Consider the following 17,518-nt stretch of genomic DNA (forward strand, 5'->3'; position numbering starts at 1 on the left):
AAGAAAATATAAAGGTCAGAGTGGAAATAAATGAAATAGGAACTAAAAAGACAATAGAAAAGATCAGTAAAACTAAGACCTGGTTCTTCAAAAAGACTGACAAAATTGACAAACCTTTAGGTAGATACATTAAGAAAAAGAAAGGATTCAAATAAAGGAAATAAAAATGAACAAGAAGCTACAACTGATACCAAAGAAATACAAAGCAACACAAGAGACTACTATGAAGAATTACATGGCAACAAACTGGACAAAAGAAGAAATGGATAAAGTCCTAGAAACATACAATCTTCCAAGACTGAATCAGGAAGAAATAGAAAATCTCAATAGACTTATAACTAGTAAAGAGACTGAATCAGTAATCAAAAAATTCCCCCAAAACAAAATACCAGGACCAGACTGCTTACTGATTAACTCTATTAAACATTCTAAGAAGATTTAATACCTTTTCTTCTCAAACTTTTCCAAAAAATCAAAGCAGAGGGAAAGTTTCCAAACTCATTTTATAAGACTAGCATTACCCTGCTAACAAAATCAGACAACACCACAAGAAAAAAAAATCAAAGGCTAATATCCTTGATGAACACAGATGCAAAAATACTCAACGAAATACTAGTAACCCCCCCCGACTTCAAGCAAAAATGAACACATGGGAGTACATCAAACTAAAAAGTTTCTGTATGGCAAAGGACACCATCAACAGAACAAAAAGGCATCCTACAGTATGGGAGAATATATTCGTAAATGACATATATAACATAGGATTAACATCCAAATATATAAAGAACTCACAGGACTTAACACCCAAAAAGCAAATAACACGATTAAAAAATGGGCAGAGGATATGAAGAGACAATTCTCCGAAGAAGAAATTCAGATGGCCAACAGACACATGAAAAGATGCTCCACATCACTAATCATCTGGGAAATGCAAATTAAAACCACAATGAGATATCACCTCACACCAGTAGGGATATCCAGCATCAAAAAGACTAAGAACAACAAATGCTGGCGAGGATGCGGAGAAAGGGGAACCCTCCTACATTGGTGGTGGGAATGCAAATTTGTTCAACTATTGTGGAAAGCAGTATGGAGGTTCCTCAAAAAACTAGAAATAGAAATACCATCTGACCCAGGAATTCCACTCCTAGAAATTTACCCTAAGAATGCAGCAGCCCAGTTTCAAAAATACATATGCACCCCTATGTTTATCGCAGCACTATTTACAATAGCCAAGAAATGGAAACAACCTAAGTATCCATCAATAGATGAATGGATAAAGAAGATGTGGTACATATACACAATGGAATACTATTCAGCCATAAGAAGAAAACAAATCCTACCATTTGCATCAACATGGATGGAGCTAGAGGGTACTATGCTCAGTGAAATAAGCCAGGCAGAGAAAGACAAGTATCAAATGATTTCACTCATCTGTGGAGGATAAGAGCAAAGCAAAAACTGAAGGAATAAAACAGCAGCAGACTCCCAGAACCCAAGAATGGACTAACAGTTACCAAAGGGAAAGGGGCTGAGAGGATCAGTGGGAAGGGAGGGATAAAGGGGAAAAAGGGACATCATGATTAGCACATATAATGTAGGGGGTGACACAGGGAAGGCAGTATAACACAGAGAAGACAAGTAGTGATTCTATAGCATCTTACTATGCTGATGGACAGTGACTATAATGGGGTATGTGGTGGGGACTTGACAATAGGGGGATCTAGTAACCATAATGTTGTTCATGTAATTGTACATTAATGATAGCAAAAAAAATAATAAACCACAATGAGATATCACCTCACACTAGTAAGGATGTACAGCATTGAAAAGACTAAGAACAACAAATGCTAGCAAGGATGCGGAGAAAGGGGAACCCTCCTACACTGCTGGTGGGAATGTAAGCTAGTTCAACCATTGTGGAAAGGAATATGAAGGTTCCTCAAAAAATTAAAAATAGTAATACCGTTTGACCCAGGAATCACACTCCTTGGAATTTACCCAAGGAATACAACTTCTCAGACTCAAAAAGACATATGCACCCATATGTTTATCACAGCACTATTTATAATAGCCAAGATATGGAAGCAACCTAAGTGTCCATCAGTAGATGAATGGATAAAGAAGAGGTGGTACATATACACAATGGAATACTAGTCAGCCATAAGAAAGGAACAAATCCTACCATTTGCAACAACATAGATGGAGCTGGAGGGCATTACACTCAGTAAAATAAGCCAGGCGAACAAAGACAAGTGCCAAATGATTTCCCTCATTTGTGGAGTATAACAACGAAGCAAAACGGAAGGAACAAAATAGTAGCAGACACACAGACTCCAAGAAGGGACTAGTGGGTACCAAAGGGGAGGGGTGTGGGAGAGTGTGTGGGTAGGGAGTGAGAAGGGGATTGAGGAGTATTATGTTTAGTACACATGGTGTGGGGGGTAATGGGGAAAACAGTGTAGCACAGAGAGGGCAAACAGTAAATCTGCAGCATCTTACTACACTGATGGACAGTGACTGCATTGGGGTATGGATGGGGACTTGATAATATGGGTAAATGTAGTAACCACATTGTTTTTTCATGTGAAACTTTCATAAGAGTGTATATCAATAATACCTTAATAAAAAATAAAAAAAAAAAGAACTCACATGTCTCAACACCTAAAAAGCAAATAACCTTATTAAAAAATGGGCAGAGGAGCTGAACAGACACTTCTCCAAAGAAGAAACTCAGATGGCCAACAGGCACATGAAAAGATGCTCCATATCACTAATTATCAGGGAAATGCAAATTAAAACCACAATGAGATATCACCTCACACCAGTTAGGATGGCCAACATAGAAAAGACTTGAAACAACAAACGCTGGCGAGGATGCGGAGGAAGGGGAAATCTCCTACACTGCTGGTGGGAATGTAAACTAGTTCAACCATTGTAGAAAGCAGTATGAAGGTTCCTCAAAAAACTCAAAATAGAAGTACCATTTGACCCAGGAATTCCACTCCTAGGAATTTACCCTAAGAATGCAGCAGCCCAGTTTCAAAAATACATATGCACCCCTATGTTTATTGCAGCACTATTTACAATAGCCAAGAAATGGAGGTAACCTAAGTAGTCCATCAGTGGATGAATGGATAAAGAAGATGTGGTACATATACACAATGGAATATTATTCAGCCATAAGAAGAAAACAAATCCTACCATTTGCAACAACATAGATAGATCTAGAGGGTATTATGCTCAGTGAAGTAAGGCAGGTGGAGAAAGACAAGTATCAAATGATTTCACTCATCTGTGGAGTATGAGAACAAAGCAAAATCTGAAGGAACAAAACATTAGCAGACTCACAGAACCCAAGAATGGACTAACAGTTGCCAAAGGGAAAAGGACAGGGGAGGGTGGGTGGCAAGGGAGGGAGAAGGGGAATAAGGGGCATAACGATTAGCACACATAATGTAGGGGAGGTGGCACGGGGAAGGCAGTATAGCACAGAGAGGACAAGCAGTGACTCTAGAGCATCCTACTACACTGATGGACAGTAACTGTAATGGGGTATGTGGTGGGGACTTGATAATGGGGGGAATCTAGTAACCAAAATATTGCTCATGTGATTGTATATTAATGATACCAAAAAAAATGCAAGTCACTCAAAAAAAAAACCAAAACTAATCAAATAATATTCGTTTTAATAATAAGTCTCAAACAAAATTTCCTTGCAATGTCCTATCCTATTGCTTTTTGAAATTTAGATAGTAAGTTGAACTCTCCTAGAGGAAAAGTTTTGAGTTTTATTTTTCTGGACTGTGTTGAAATGTCTAAACAATATGCTAATGTACCATTAATTGGTTAAATATTTAAGCCTTGCAAAATGAGAAAGTATTTATGCATTCCTGATTTATATATGTAAAAGTCATTTTTAGCTCTTATTGTATTAACAAAGTTTAATTCTGACTACCACAAGCACACTTACAAACTTTAATACTAAAGAGATGGTTTCAGAACACCTTCTATATCATAGGGATATATTTCCTCTAATATTTACATTTAATATGGGGGTACAGGTATGTGTGCATAGTTATTTATAGATAGTTGGCAATTGTGCAGTATTGTTGGATCCTTGTAGAAAGGAAATAAAAGCTATATTCTATGTATTAGTCTGAAAAAAAAAAGATTTACTAAATTATTTCCTTGCTCAATGTACTGCTAGATTTAAACTGCAATTTGCAAATACCAAATATCCTTTTAGGTTTATATTTGTTATATTCTAGCTGGAATTAAATTCTGCACTATCTGATCTAAAAGATTACCAGAATTAACACCTACTTCGTGTCTTATAATTGAGAAAATAGTGCTAAAAATTGATAAACTGTTCAAGTGAGTACTCTTACTTCTTATTTTTAAATTTCACCAAAAGACTGGGGTATTTATTAATGTATCTGTGTTCCTAAACTTCCCCTTCATGAAAAGTAAAGCCTTTTAAAAAAAATACAATTTTGGAGAAGAAATAAAAAGTAGGCAAATTTCAGAAATTTCACTAGGTATCTGGCACATAGTAAAATTTATTAGTCACTATATGAATTAAGGGAATGAGACCAACCACCTACTTCTGGTAAGCCAAGTCTATGTATATACTCTAGCACCCTCAAGAAAAGCTTTCAAAAAGAAATACTAGTAAATCAAATTCAACAATACATTAAAAGGATCATACACCATGATCAAGTGGGATTTATTCTAGAGATGCAAGGATGGTGCAACATTTGCAAATTAATCAATGTGATACAGTACATTAATGAAATGATTATCTCAATAGATCCAAAATAAGCATTTGGCAAAATTCAACATCCATTCATGAAAAAATCTCTCCATAACATGGGTATAGAGGAAACATACCTCAACATCATAAAGGCCATATGTAACAAGCCCATAGCTAACATCATACTCAAAGGTGAAAAGTTTTCCTCTTAAGATCAGAAACAAGACAAGGACTCCCACTCTCACCAGTTTTACTCAACATAGTATTGGAAGTCCTAGCCAGAGTAACTGGGCAGGAAAAGGAAATAAAAGGCATCCAAATTGGAAAATAAGTAAAACTGTCACTTTGAGTATGACATGGTTTTACGTATAGAAAACCCTAAAGACTCCACCAAACACCTGTTAGAATAAATGAATTCAGTGAAGTCACAGGGTACAAAATCAACATACAAAAGATGGTTACATTTTTATACACTAACAACAAAATATCAGAAAGAGAAATTAAGAAAACAATCTCTCATACAATTACATTTGAAAAGAACAAAATACCTAGGAATAATTATATCCAAGGAGGTAAAAGATCTGTACACTGAAAACTATAAAACAGTGATGAAAGAAATATAAGACACAAATAAATGTAAAGATAATCCATGCTCATGGATTTGAAGAATATTGTTAAAATTATTGTCCATATTATCCAAAGCAATCTACAGATTCAGTGCAATCCCTATCAAAATTCCAATGGCATTTTTCACAGAAATAGAACAATCCTAAAATTAGTATGGATCCACAAAAGATTCCAAATAGCCAAACCATCCCTGAGAAAGAATAACAAAGCTGTAGAGATCATACTGCCTTATTTCAAACTATACTACAATGCTACAGTAATCAAAACAGTATGGCATTGTCATAAAAACAGACACATAGATCAATGGAACAGAATAGAGAGTCCAGAAATAAACTCACACATGTATGGTCAATTAACTTACAACAAAGGAAGCAGGAATATACAATGGGGACAGGAGAGTTTTTTCATTAGTGGTGTTGGGAAAACTGGACAGCCACATTCATAAGAATGAAATTGTACCCTGTCTTACATGACTCATAAAAAATTAACTCAAAATGGATTGAAGACTTAAATACAATATCTAAAAACATAAAACTCCTAGAAGAAAACATAGGGAATGAGTTCTTTAACTTGGATCTTGGAAATGATTTCTTGTATATGACCCCAAAATTACAAACTATAAAAACAAAAATAAATGAGACTACATTAAACTACAAAGTTTGTGTACAGAAAAAAAAATCAAAACATGGCAACCTATGGAATGGGAGAAAAATATTTGCAAACCACAATCTGATAAGGGGTTAATATTCAAAATACATAAGGAATTTATACAACTCAAGAGCAAAAAAACCAAATAAAACATCATCTCAATGACAAATACTATATGAGAAATGAGATATCGCCTCACACCTGCTAGAATGGCTATTATCAAAAAGACAAGAGATAATAAGTGTTAATAAGGGTGTGGAGAAAAGGGAACCCTTTATACTTCAAAAAGACAAATACTGTATGATCTCACCAAATGTGGAATCTAAAAAAACTCAATTCATAGAAACAGAGAGTAGATTGGTAGTTGCCAGAGGCCGGGGTGGCAGGTGAGGGAAATGGTTGAAGGTAGTTAAAGTGTACAAGCTTCCAGTAACAAGGTGAGTAAGTTCTGGGGATGTAATGTACAGCACAGTGACTACAGTTAACAATGCTGTAATGTATATTTGAAAGATGCTCAGAGAGTAGATCTTAAACCTTCTCAACACACACAAAATTGTAACTATGTGAGGTGATGTAGGTGTTGTAGGTGTTAAGTAACTTTATTGTGGTAATCATTTTGCAATATAAACATATATGAAATCCTCATATTGTACACTTTAAACTTACACAATGTTATATATACACAATGTCAGTAATATCTCAATAAAGCTGGGGGGGAAAGAGAGAGAGAAATGAAGACTGGAAAAAAGGTTGAGAGGACTGATGTTGGGATGTCAGTGCATCCCCGTCTGTGCACCCATTAGTTTGCCAGAAATGTTTGGGCCTCCTCAGGTTTGTATTCCATAAAGAGTCTTCACTGAATTATATCCTTTATGTTGAATCTCCATGTTTTATCAAGGGATTATATAATAAAAGCCCATTTAAGAACTTTCTGCATACTCTAGTAAATCGCTGCTAAAGACCTGCCTGTTTCTCTGATTGATATCCCTTACACAAGGTCTTACCAGACTGACTTACCAGAATTCAGCTCCGAAAAAGCTGACTTTTCCTGCTGTTATGTTTCCTTTTTATTTATTTTTAATCATACCATAAGAATTTTATAACCTCCATGTTATACATTTGCTTTGTTGCCAAGAGGCTAAAAACAAAATATTTTCAAGTACAGCAGATACAATTATCTAAACCTTTGGTATAATTATTTCCCTATTTTGACATAATAATTTTATTATACATGTGTTTCTTAATATAATTCAGATTACAGCTGGGTATAAGCGATAAATAATCAAGAATAAACAAATGTAATTGAGGTTAAATTAGCAAACATATAATAAAATAAGTAAAATGACTCCAGTACTGGCTTTGATATATAGACTTTTCTAACATCTGGAAGGAAGATTGACAGAATAAAGGGTTTCTGTCTTCACAAGGACTCAGGTCTAACTCAGCCACCGCCTTCTTACCCATATCTCCCAGTGCCTCACAAAGTAATTTTGTTAGATTGTTTTGTACTGCCATTTGAATTAAGAATCATTTTTCCATTCAGAGAAAAAAGGAAGTAAAATAAATCATTTTAGTTCTAGGGAAATCTGTCCTGGGAAAACAGGTCTGTTATTTACTGGAGATTTTATTATTTACTTCACAATAGCAGGGATGGTGTCTGTTTTGTTGAGATCTCCATCTCTAGCACCTAGAACAGCATCAGGCATAGAACAGGCACTCAACAAACATGAACCAAAGAATGATTATTAATATACTACTCTTTGTTTTAGAATGTATAATAAAACAATTCAGGAAATTTGCTATTGCTATTTTAAGTCCTTTTGGCCTATTTTCATCAAGGTGCTGTTCAGAATCAGTAAGAAAATTATGAAAAGGCCAGATGCCACTGCAATCAATACTGCATAATTTTTGTAAATCTTATTTTTTTCAGTCAGTGTTGTTCAGACCTAAGGTTATTTATGCTTTACATAAAATTCAAAAAACAATTTAAAACACTACACTTTCTGATGCCATAAATGTTATATTGAGCCTAAATAAAATATTGTGAATTTTCATTAAAACAATTTCTTTAACCTACCTTCTCTTGTAAAAGTCGAAAAAGAATCCATGGCATTATGCACAAAATATAGAGTACTATTGTGTGCTGATTACATAAGCTAAGGCCACAGCAGAATGCACCAATTTTAGCTATCTGAAAGCAAATATAAAAATTTAAGTTAAAAATTCACCTAAAACTTTAAGTAAGCACAATAGTAAAAAGCCATTCTTTATATTAAAACTTGGGATTTGTACCAGAGGTCAGGTTAAAATCAGCCTCATAGATGCAAGCAGTCATGCTTCAGTAGTCACTAGTATATATCACCATTATTTTTTATTATTATTTTCTATTCTTGTCAAATCATTGAAGTTTGATCTTAAATGACTATTTTCAAACTACATTTAAGAAAGTGTTATGTGATGACTATATGTGCTAATAGTTATAGGATACTGTGTAATTCTTATTCAAGTAAATCTATAACTCAGTAATTCCATCTTACTATTTCTCCTATAAATAGACAAAATATAGCACTTATTATTTAGAAACCTGGTTATCTGTGGGTGGTGTTTTTTTAAATATGTGTTATTTTCATAATCAGAAAAAAAGTTTATTTTAAACAAAAAATAAACTTTAATAGCATCATAGATCTGTTTACAGAAACTACAGATAAACCATGATCTTCTTTTGTTTCTATATTCTTCAGTATCAGTCTGCTTATATATACTAAGATGATTTGGCACTTTCCAATGTGTAGACTGTAAGCTCTTAGAAGACAGGCTCCCTTCATTTTTCCAGTGATTTTGATGTTAGTGTTTTCCTTATAATTCATTCTAATTTCTTCTGACCTAAACAGTGGTAGAAGTTACACACACACACACACACACACACACACACACACAATGGTGGAGTTAAGTAACAAACTTATCTTTTCCATTGGACTTGGAAAGGATTTCATAATCCTTTCATTCTCCAAAAAGCTTCTGAACTCTGAGAGAAAAATAAGTCCCATGTTTTATAAAGGCTATAATGGTTCACAGTAAAAGAACTGAGAATATTTTCTCTCTCAACAGGCCTAGATTACCTTGACAGTAATCAGAATAAACAGCATCTAAACCAGAGTTTAAAAAAAAAGTACAGCATCTGTCTAAAAATTAAAACAAAAAGTGATCTCACTTAGATCAAAATAGGTTACCTTTGATCTTTCTTTTGCAGTTGCTGCCTCCTCAAAGTGTACTGTAAGAGCCATAAGCAGCCCCACAAACAGATTGTTTAAGCTGAAAACCTCTGCTGCAGTGGACCACTGCCATGTGAGCCGGGAGAATGAAAACACCCCCGCAGCAAGGATTCCTCCAGCACAGGAGCCAGAAAGCCTGCAAACACAGATAACATGAAATCTTCTTTCCCAACAATAAGGACCGACTTTAGTTCCCTTTTTATAAACTGTAACAGCAGAAATTATGACAGTCGCCAAGTACTATCCCAACATATTATATGGTTAATATATTACTTCATGTAATAATTTCTTACAACATACTTTAATTAGGAAGTCCATATATTAACCCATTAACAAACAAATGAAGAAAACTGCTTGTTATCCTATGGATTGAACAAGGTTTAATTCCCAGATGTAACCTCTAGGATTGAAGCCAATTTAGAAAGCCAGATAGTAGCCAGAGAGATAATAAACCTGTGTAATTTTTCTTGCTATGTCCATGAAGGAGAATGATAGTCTGAATAAGACTGAAATAGGTTTAATTGTAAAAATCAAGGAAATGGCAAAATGTCTATTTAGGAACACTCATTCTCATTTCTTGTGGAATGTCTGGATTTAGGCACTTTCTATATTTATTGCCCAATATATGGCAAAGAAGGTCTTGGTCATGATACCTGGTGATTTTAAGTTCTTGAAAGCTAGGTTTTTGGTTTCTGATGGTTTCCTTTCTATGCAAAATTAAAGTTAAAAACAATGTATTTTTTAAAGAAAGGGACAGGAATGTGGATTACAATATCACAAAAAGAATCAAATGCTACACCTGGAAACAAATTTCTTGCCCCCAAATGCCAACAAGGCCCTACATTTAAAATCAAGCAGGAATCTGAATTCAGATATTTGATTTGATACTGGTAATGTGGTTGAATATACCAGAGCATATCAAACCAAACGACTTCCTATTTCACTATAAACCTTAAACCATGAAAATTAAAACTGTTATAGAATATTTAACAACTGTTAGGAAATTCAGCAAGCATTATCGTGTCCAATAGTTATGACATTATATGGTCATATAACTATATTATTTTGAATAAAAAGTTATGGAGTAATTCTATGGCTTTTAATCAATGATTTTAGGGAAAAAAAAGTTAAAATAAAAATTTCAATATCACCCCAAACCTTTTTTCTTTGAGTTTCTCTTTGTAATTTATTTGTTTTCCTTCCCTTATAAAAATCATCAGTTTCTTATTTCTTGGAATGAGTTCTTCATTCTTCCAGTGATCTAATTCAACACATTAAAGTCATTTCTTCCTTCCAAATTACTTTCCAAATTCTTTTCTATTTGCATTTCTACTGCCTTAGACTCAATTATTTTAATAGCTCCCTACATTACCTTCTGTTTTCCAATCTATTCTGTAATACAATATCAAATTAAATTTCCTAAAACATACTCTTTATGACTACCTGGCCCCAGAACTTGAGGACCTTTCAGTGCCTATAGGATAAATTTGAAATGAGTCAGCCTGGAATCCAGGCTCCCAGTAAACTAGACTCCACTTAGCCACTAATTACCAACATTTTTATCTCCACCAACTAGTCAGGCTCCTCAAAATTCCCTAATAAGGCATGCCTGTTCCTAATGCCATGCCTTCGCTCATGCTGTACCCCTAAATCGAATATCTGCTTTGCTCCTTTCTGTTTATTCAAACTCCACTCTTCTCTCAAATTTCTCTTCAATTCCCAGGTTTCTAGACCATCAATGCTATGTAACTGTCTATAACAATTATTTTGACATTGTTTTTGAAATGAGACCTGGAGTTCCACTTCATTTATATTGGAAGCATTTAGTCCCAAGCATAGAAAAGAATATGAATGAATGAGAGAATTAATTAAAATGTTAGTAACATTTTTAAAGGAACATCTAAGCTTCATCTGTTGATGCTACTTTGGAAAGTGCCAATACTACTTTGGAAAGTTAGCATAAGATACAAGATTCCTTTCTCTACTTAAAGTACAAATTTGCAGAAGGGGAATAAGAGGCCTTATGATTAGCACACAGGGGTGGGGTACGGGGAAGGCAGTATAGCACAGAGAAGACAAGTAATGATTCTATAGCATCTTACTATGCTGATGGACAGTGACTGTAATGGGGTATATGATGGGGACTTGATAATGGGGGGGAATCTAGTAACCACAATGTTGCTCATGTAATTGTATATTAATGATACCAAAAGAAAAAGAAAAAAATATATAAAATGCGTCCTTGGAGAGATGGCTGATCTCAGTGCTAGCCTAGGGTAGATCAAGTACCAACTGAATCTGAAATATCTTACACCAGAAAGTAAGGAAGTGTTCAAAAGGGGATATGACAAAAGGAGCCACCTGACAGGAGCGACATCAGGGATAATTTGAGCTTAAAAATAATTATAGTAATAGGTTGTCAACCAGTGAATAAATAATACATGAATGTATAGTGATATAAATAAAAAACTGAGGGAGAAGAGAAAGTCCATTAAAAGTCAGTAACTAATAACTGTAGAAGAAATTATGGAATTAGAAATCACCATTTGGCAACCATCATAATGATAACCTATGGATACCACAACTAGTGGGTAAAAGTTTTGTAGCAACAGAAATACGTACATAGTCGAAAGGTATTCCCAACAAGTAGATTAACTACATAGGGAAAATGGTAACTTTACAGTGGCAAACCTGGCAGATACAATCTTAACCACATGATTAAAGTTAACAGCCCAGTAATGGACAAATATGCTTCCCAATGTAGTCCAACAAAGAGAATACAGCATCATTTTTATGGTATTACTGTCAAAATGCATTACCTGAATCTAAACATGAGACATCAGGCGAACTGAAGAACATTCAACAATTTAACTGGGCTGTAAGTATCAAAAAAATATCAATATACCAAGGTCTTAAAAGAAAAAATATTCAGGAGGAACATTTCCAAATGAAGGAAGACACTAAGGAGATATGACAATAGAATAAAGGGCATGGTCTGGGATTTTCTTCTATTAAAGTGTGCTATAAAGGACATTATTGGGACAGCTGGCAGAAATCTGGGTTGTAAGTCTGTTGATTAGATAACAATGTTGTGTCAATGATAATTTCCTGCTTTGAGAACTGAACTATGGATATGTACAAAAATGTTCTGTTTTTAAGAAACAGACTTTGAAGCATTTAAAGGGAAAGGGTACCACCTATGCAACCTACTCTGAAATGGTAAACAAAACAACACACACATATACACAGCATCAGGGACAAAGCAAATGCAACATATTAAAATTTAGGCAACCTGGGTGAAAGATATATAAGGAGTGGGGTATTCTAGTGACTTCTCTATAAAAGCAAGATTCTGTCAAAATAAAAAGTTAAAAAAATAAAACAAATTCCTGATATAATTTACTAACATTTATTGAGTTTTTGCCTGCCACGTATTAGGTGTTGTTCTAAGTGCTTTCCTTATATTACTTCATTTGATTTTCACAATAACCCTATAAAGTAGTTGCTATTTAACCTGTTTTTCAAATGAAGAAACTGAGGCCAAGTACTTTTTCTAAGGACCTATTGCAATTATGTGGCAGAAACAGGATTCAAACTTACAGTCTATCTATTTAGTGCCATTACATTATGGGGTAAAAGATGGTTATTTTAGTTTTAATGTCAATTTATTCTAGATTAATGATAAATTGCACTTTTATTTGGTTAACTATGTACCATCTGGAGTGAAGAGTAGAACACAATAAAGTTTTATCAATTAGAATTGTGTTTATTTCTATCCTTTATTAAGACAATACACTACCATCTTGAATTATATTCAGTACTTCTCAAGACTGGTTTTAATTTATTTTTTCTTAAAGGGTAATTTATCAAAATTTAAGACCACCTAACAGTTAATAAAAGAGAACTGAGAAGAAAGTCCTGGTTTGTGTGAATCCTTAGGAGGAAAATTCAAGAGGCACTAATACACAATGATTTTTAATACGTTATTATGCTAAGGAAGACATCCTAAAGTGTTTGAACTGTTGACTTTAATTATTGGAATTCTGAACTATGTAAACCGCCTTTTCAAATATTTCATGAAGTTTTAAAAATTGAAGAGAGTAAGGTAAAATTATCACTTGCAGCAATAAAACTTATCCAGTCACCCTAGACTATTATAGATAGTTACACATTAGCACTTTATTGAAGACAAATCCTACATCAGGAAGGCCTATAATCTGCATTCTCTCCCCATAACCTCTGCCAAGGTCAGGACAGTTTTGCAATGAATAATCATATACTCTTTCACCTGACTTTCCTTGATGCCAGAGAAATAATTTGTGAGACTACTGAGTAAGGTTAGAGATGAGAAAGTAACTGATTATAAAACCAGTAATTGAAATCAAACCTATAATCTTGATCTGTTCAGCATCTCAAATCAGCTTCCTTAGAAATCAAACTAAGCCTATAGGAATTGGGGTTGCATTCCTAATGTAAATTGGGGACAAAAGGATAGTGGATATTTTCTTTTGTTTTTGTGTGTTTTGGCTGCTCAACATCTAAAAGCCCTTCCTATGTGAAGGGTATCCAGTTTATGAGGCACAGCCCCCCCCATTACACACGCTAAGAACACAAGATACTCGTTCAGTCTTCTTGCAGCTGCAGTACAAGTGTATGACCTAGACTCTGCCTGTCAGAAGCACCTCTGTCCTTTTACTTGGAAATTTGTTAGGCAAAGCAGCAGGGATGGGGACAGAATCCACTTAGTCTGGATTCTGTGCATTTATGTGATATTTCCAGAGACAAAGATGGCAGGCACTTTCGGGGCAAATAATCCAGGTGAGTGTGATGCTAGAAGCTGGGGTGTCTGAGGCCAAGAGATGGCAGCAGTCGTGGTTTCACCAGAACATCCTGCCTGTTATTCTGGGTGATTCTGGCTCAGAGCCTGGTGATCCAGCCCTAGAAATTCTGTGATCTCTTCAACTGTTTTTTCTTCCCATTTCTGGAATTGAATGTTTCTATTTGTAAAAAAGTTTCATTGAGATAGAATTCAGACCACATAATTCACCCATTCAAAGTATACAATTAAGTGTTTAGCATATTCATAGATATATGCCACCATTTCCACAAATAATTTTACAACATTTCTATCACCTCAAAAATAAACTCTGTACTCTAGCTTTCACTTGCCAATCTCCAGTTCCAATCCCACCCCCAGGCTTAAACAACCACAAATCTACTTCCCTTCTCTATAGACTTCCTTCTTTTAGGGCTTCTACATGAACGGAATCATAAAATATGTGGACTTTTGTGACTGGATTTTTTTCACTTAGCATAATGTTTTCAAGATTCATCCAATTTAAAGCATGTGTCAGTATTTCATTCCCTTATGGTTGAATTAATAGTCCACTATATGGATGTACTACATTTTGCTTATCCACTCATCCACTGATGGACATTTGGGTTGTTTCCACCTTTCAAGTATTATGAATGTTGCTATAAACATTTGTGTACAAGGGTTTGTGTGAACATATGTATGCATTTCTCTTGGCTATATACCTATAAGTGGAACTGTTGAGACATATGGCAACTCTGTGCTTAATCATTTGAGGAACTGCTATTTTCCAAAGTGGCTGCACAATTTTACATCCTCATCAACAGTGTTTCTGATTTCTCCACAACCTAGTGAACACGTGTTATCTGATTTTTTTATTCTAGCCATCCCGTTGGGTATGAAGTGAGGTTTTGATTTCCATTTCCTTAATGGCTAATGATGTTGAGTATCTTTTCAAGTGCTTATTGGCCATTTGTATGTCTTCCTTGGAGAAATGTTTATTTATATCCATTGCCCACTTTTAAAACTGATATATAATAGACATTGATATTTTTTTCATTTAGTTGCAGCATGCTTCTCATCTTCCTTTCAATACATTTCTTGTCTGCTGAACACAGCCAGAGTCAATTGCTTGCAACCAAAAATCTTCAAACACACTGCCTTTACCCTTTATAATTTCTAAGTTTTCAAGGGAAACTGTGTGAACACATTCTTAAAATAAATGAAGTTTTCATTGCTTTGTGGAAAATAGAAGAGAGGGCAGTATGCCCAAGAGCATAAAGTTATGTGTGTCCATACATAAAATATGGAAAATATGAAACATTTTGAAGGCCTCGTCGTTTTGCTACTTTTCATAATAATGTATATAGCCTAAGTCTGTATGAATTTCATTTATTTCAACAGCCTTTTACAATTTAAACTGTGAGTGTCCCTTAAAAATACATTTTAACACACTGCCTTTAAGTTTGCTTGTTGCTGAGATTCAGAATCCATCAACATTAACTGACCATATAACAGAGATAATTTTAAAAATGTGTTTAAGAACAATGCAGATAATTTGAAACGTGTTGTGGGAAAACTGCAAGCTGAGGAGGGATACATATGAGGATTCAGAGGCAGCAGTGAATGCTCTGCTGAGACTGAGGGCTGCAGAAGACTGTGGGTGTGGAGCAGAATGTCTGTCTGCATGGCCAGGAAAGGGCTGCAGCAGCCTGAGCAGGGCCTGGGAAAGCTGGATGGAGCTAGGGTTAGGGGCTTTCTAGGTAGGCAGGATAGCAGGACAAGATGGAAAGGGAGTCTGCAATGAACCATGGGGCCTAGATTGGATAGGGACGGAGGTAAAGCAGCAGCATGCCAATGAAGGAGGTAAAAATGATGAGCAAAGGGTTCTATGTCTCAGTCCAAATGAAGACAAGCATAGGGGCATCAAAGAAATGAGTGAACTGGAAGCCAAAGTCATGGCAGGGAGTGGACAGTGGATTAGGGAGGGGACGTTGAATTGTTAAGGATGAAAACAGGCCACTTATGCAAGACTGGACTCTTGTTAAAAGCAGTCCATGATGTAAATGAGTTTAACAAAGCTGTTCTCAAAATTGTAAGATTCTGAGCACTTGTCTCAAAAGAGACATTTTACATTATCTGAGCATGCTTCATTTCACCAAAATGAGACAGAGAAATGAATAAAGGGCAAGCTGACATCAGGGATGATTTCATGAAGGTGTTTCATAGCCGTGGCTTCACTTAGCATTAGCTTCACTTTGTCCACATCTGCAGCCTCTACCCTCTGCTCTCACCTTATTGAATTAGCACCCAATGCCCATCTAACTGCCAAATACAATAGGCTTTCAGGAACTCTCTGCTGTGTCAGTCACAGCTCCAGATACGCTCTACTGACTCAACATCTGAGACCCCATATTCCTGATGTTCCTTCTATGCCTCTGATCTTCCTTCTGTGTTTTCTCAAATGGCTCCTCTTATTCCATAAACTCCTTGAAAGCTGGGGTTCCATTTCGTTTTCAGGCAACTGTTCTCACTCTCACATATTCTGCCTAGGTGGCTGTGTCCACTATCTTGATTTCAATTGCCAATTACAAACCAAGGAAACCAAATGTCTAGCACTACTTCCCCTTAGTTTTGGACTGATCTATCCCCAACTGACTGCTGCTGTACACGTCACCACAAAGCCACTCAAACTCTGGGTGTCCTGCAGAACCTTTATGTCAACATGTGCAAATGAAGGTCTCATCCTCTTCCCTAAAATGATTCCTGCTCCTGTATTCTCTGATAGTGATTGTCATTATCTACCTAGTTTAGAGACCTAGGAGTCATCATTAAAGCTCCCTCTCTCTGTTAAACATATCATCTCCTGCCAAATTTTATTTCATAAATATTTAAAAACTCATCTTCTCTCTATCTGAACCACCACTGCCCTGTTTCAGCTATGATCATGGCTGCAGCTCACATCAGTGCACCAGCTTTGTTTGCTGTCTACCTGAAGTTCTAGGCCCACCATTGCCACAAGACTGAGGAATCTAAAACATATTTGATCTTGTACTTTTCTGCCTCCAGTCCTTTAATAAGTCCTCTTTGATTATAAAATATATTATAAGCATTTCATCATGATAGACAAAACCTTTTATGATCTGGCCTCAACCTATCCATAGCTTCATTTTTTACGTAACCCATCTCAAACTTTGTGTTCCAGCAGCACTGACTGACTTGTAAGTTCCTTTACTTATAAGCTGTTAACCCTCCACCTTTGGCTTCTTTGTACATGAGGTTCCCTATATTTGGAGCATCGTTTTGCTTTCACTTGGCCCACTCCCACTGATTGTTTACAACTCAGCCTAGGCATTATCTTCCCTGAGTTTTCCCTAAAGTACTTTCACAAAGGCTAGAGAA

The 17,518-nt window shown here is 35.5% G+C and overlaps 1 protein-coding gene across 6 annotated transcripts in view; it reads right to left on the reverse strand.

Annotated features, from left to right (window-relative positions):
* Positions 1-17,518, reverse strand: part of TMEM260 (transmembrane protein 260) — a 76,631-nt gene that overhangs the window by 43,277 nt on the left and 15,836 nt on the right. For 5 of the 6 annotated variants that reach the window (XM_036918621.2, XM_036918642.2, XM_036918651.2 and 2 more), the window contains 2 exons: positions 9,262-9,439; positions 8,109-8,222 (listed from right to left, as the gene is read on the reverse strand). In XM_036918621.2, coding sequence (XP_036774516.2) covers positions 8,109-8,222; positions 9,262-9,439 — 292 coding nt within the window. The remainder of the gene's footprint in view (positions 1-8,108; positions 8,223-9,261; positions 9,440-17,518) is intronic. The other variant, XM_036918631.2, reaches the window with a different exon arrangement.

The sequence above is a fragment of the Manis pentadactyla genome, chromosome 11 (assembly GCF_030020395.1).
Source record: "Manis pentadactyla isolate mManPen7 chromosome 11, mManPen7.hap1, whole genome shotgun sequence".
Classification (NCBI taxonomy): domain Eukaryota; kingdom Metazoa; phylum Chordata; class Mammalia; order Pholidota; family Manidae; genus Manis; species Manis pentadactyla.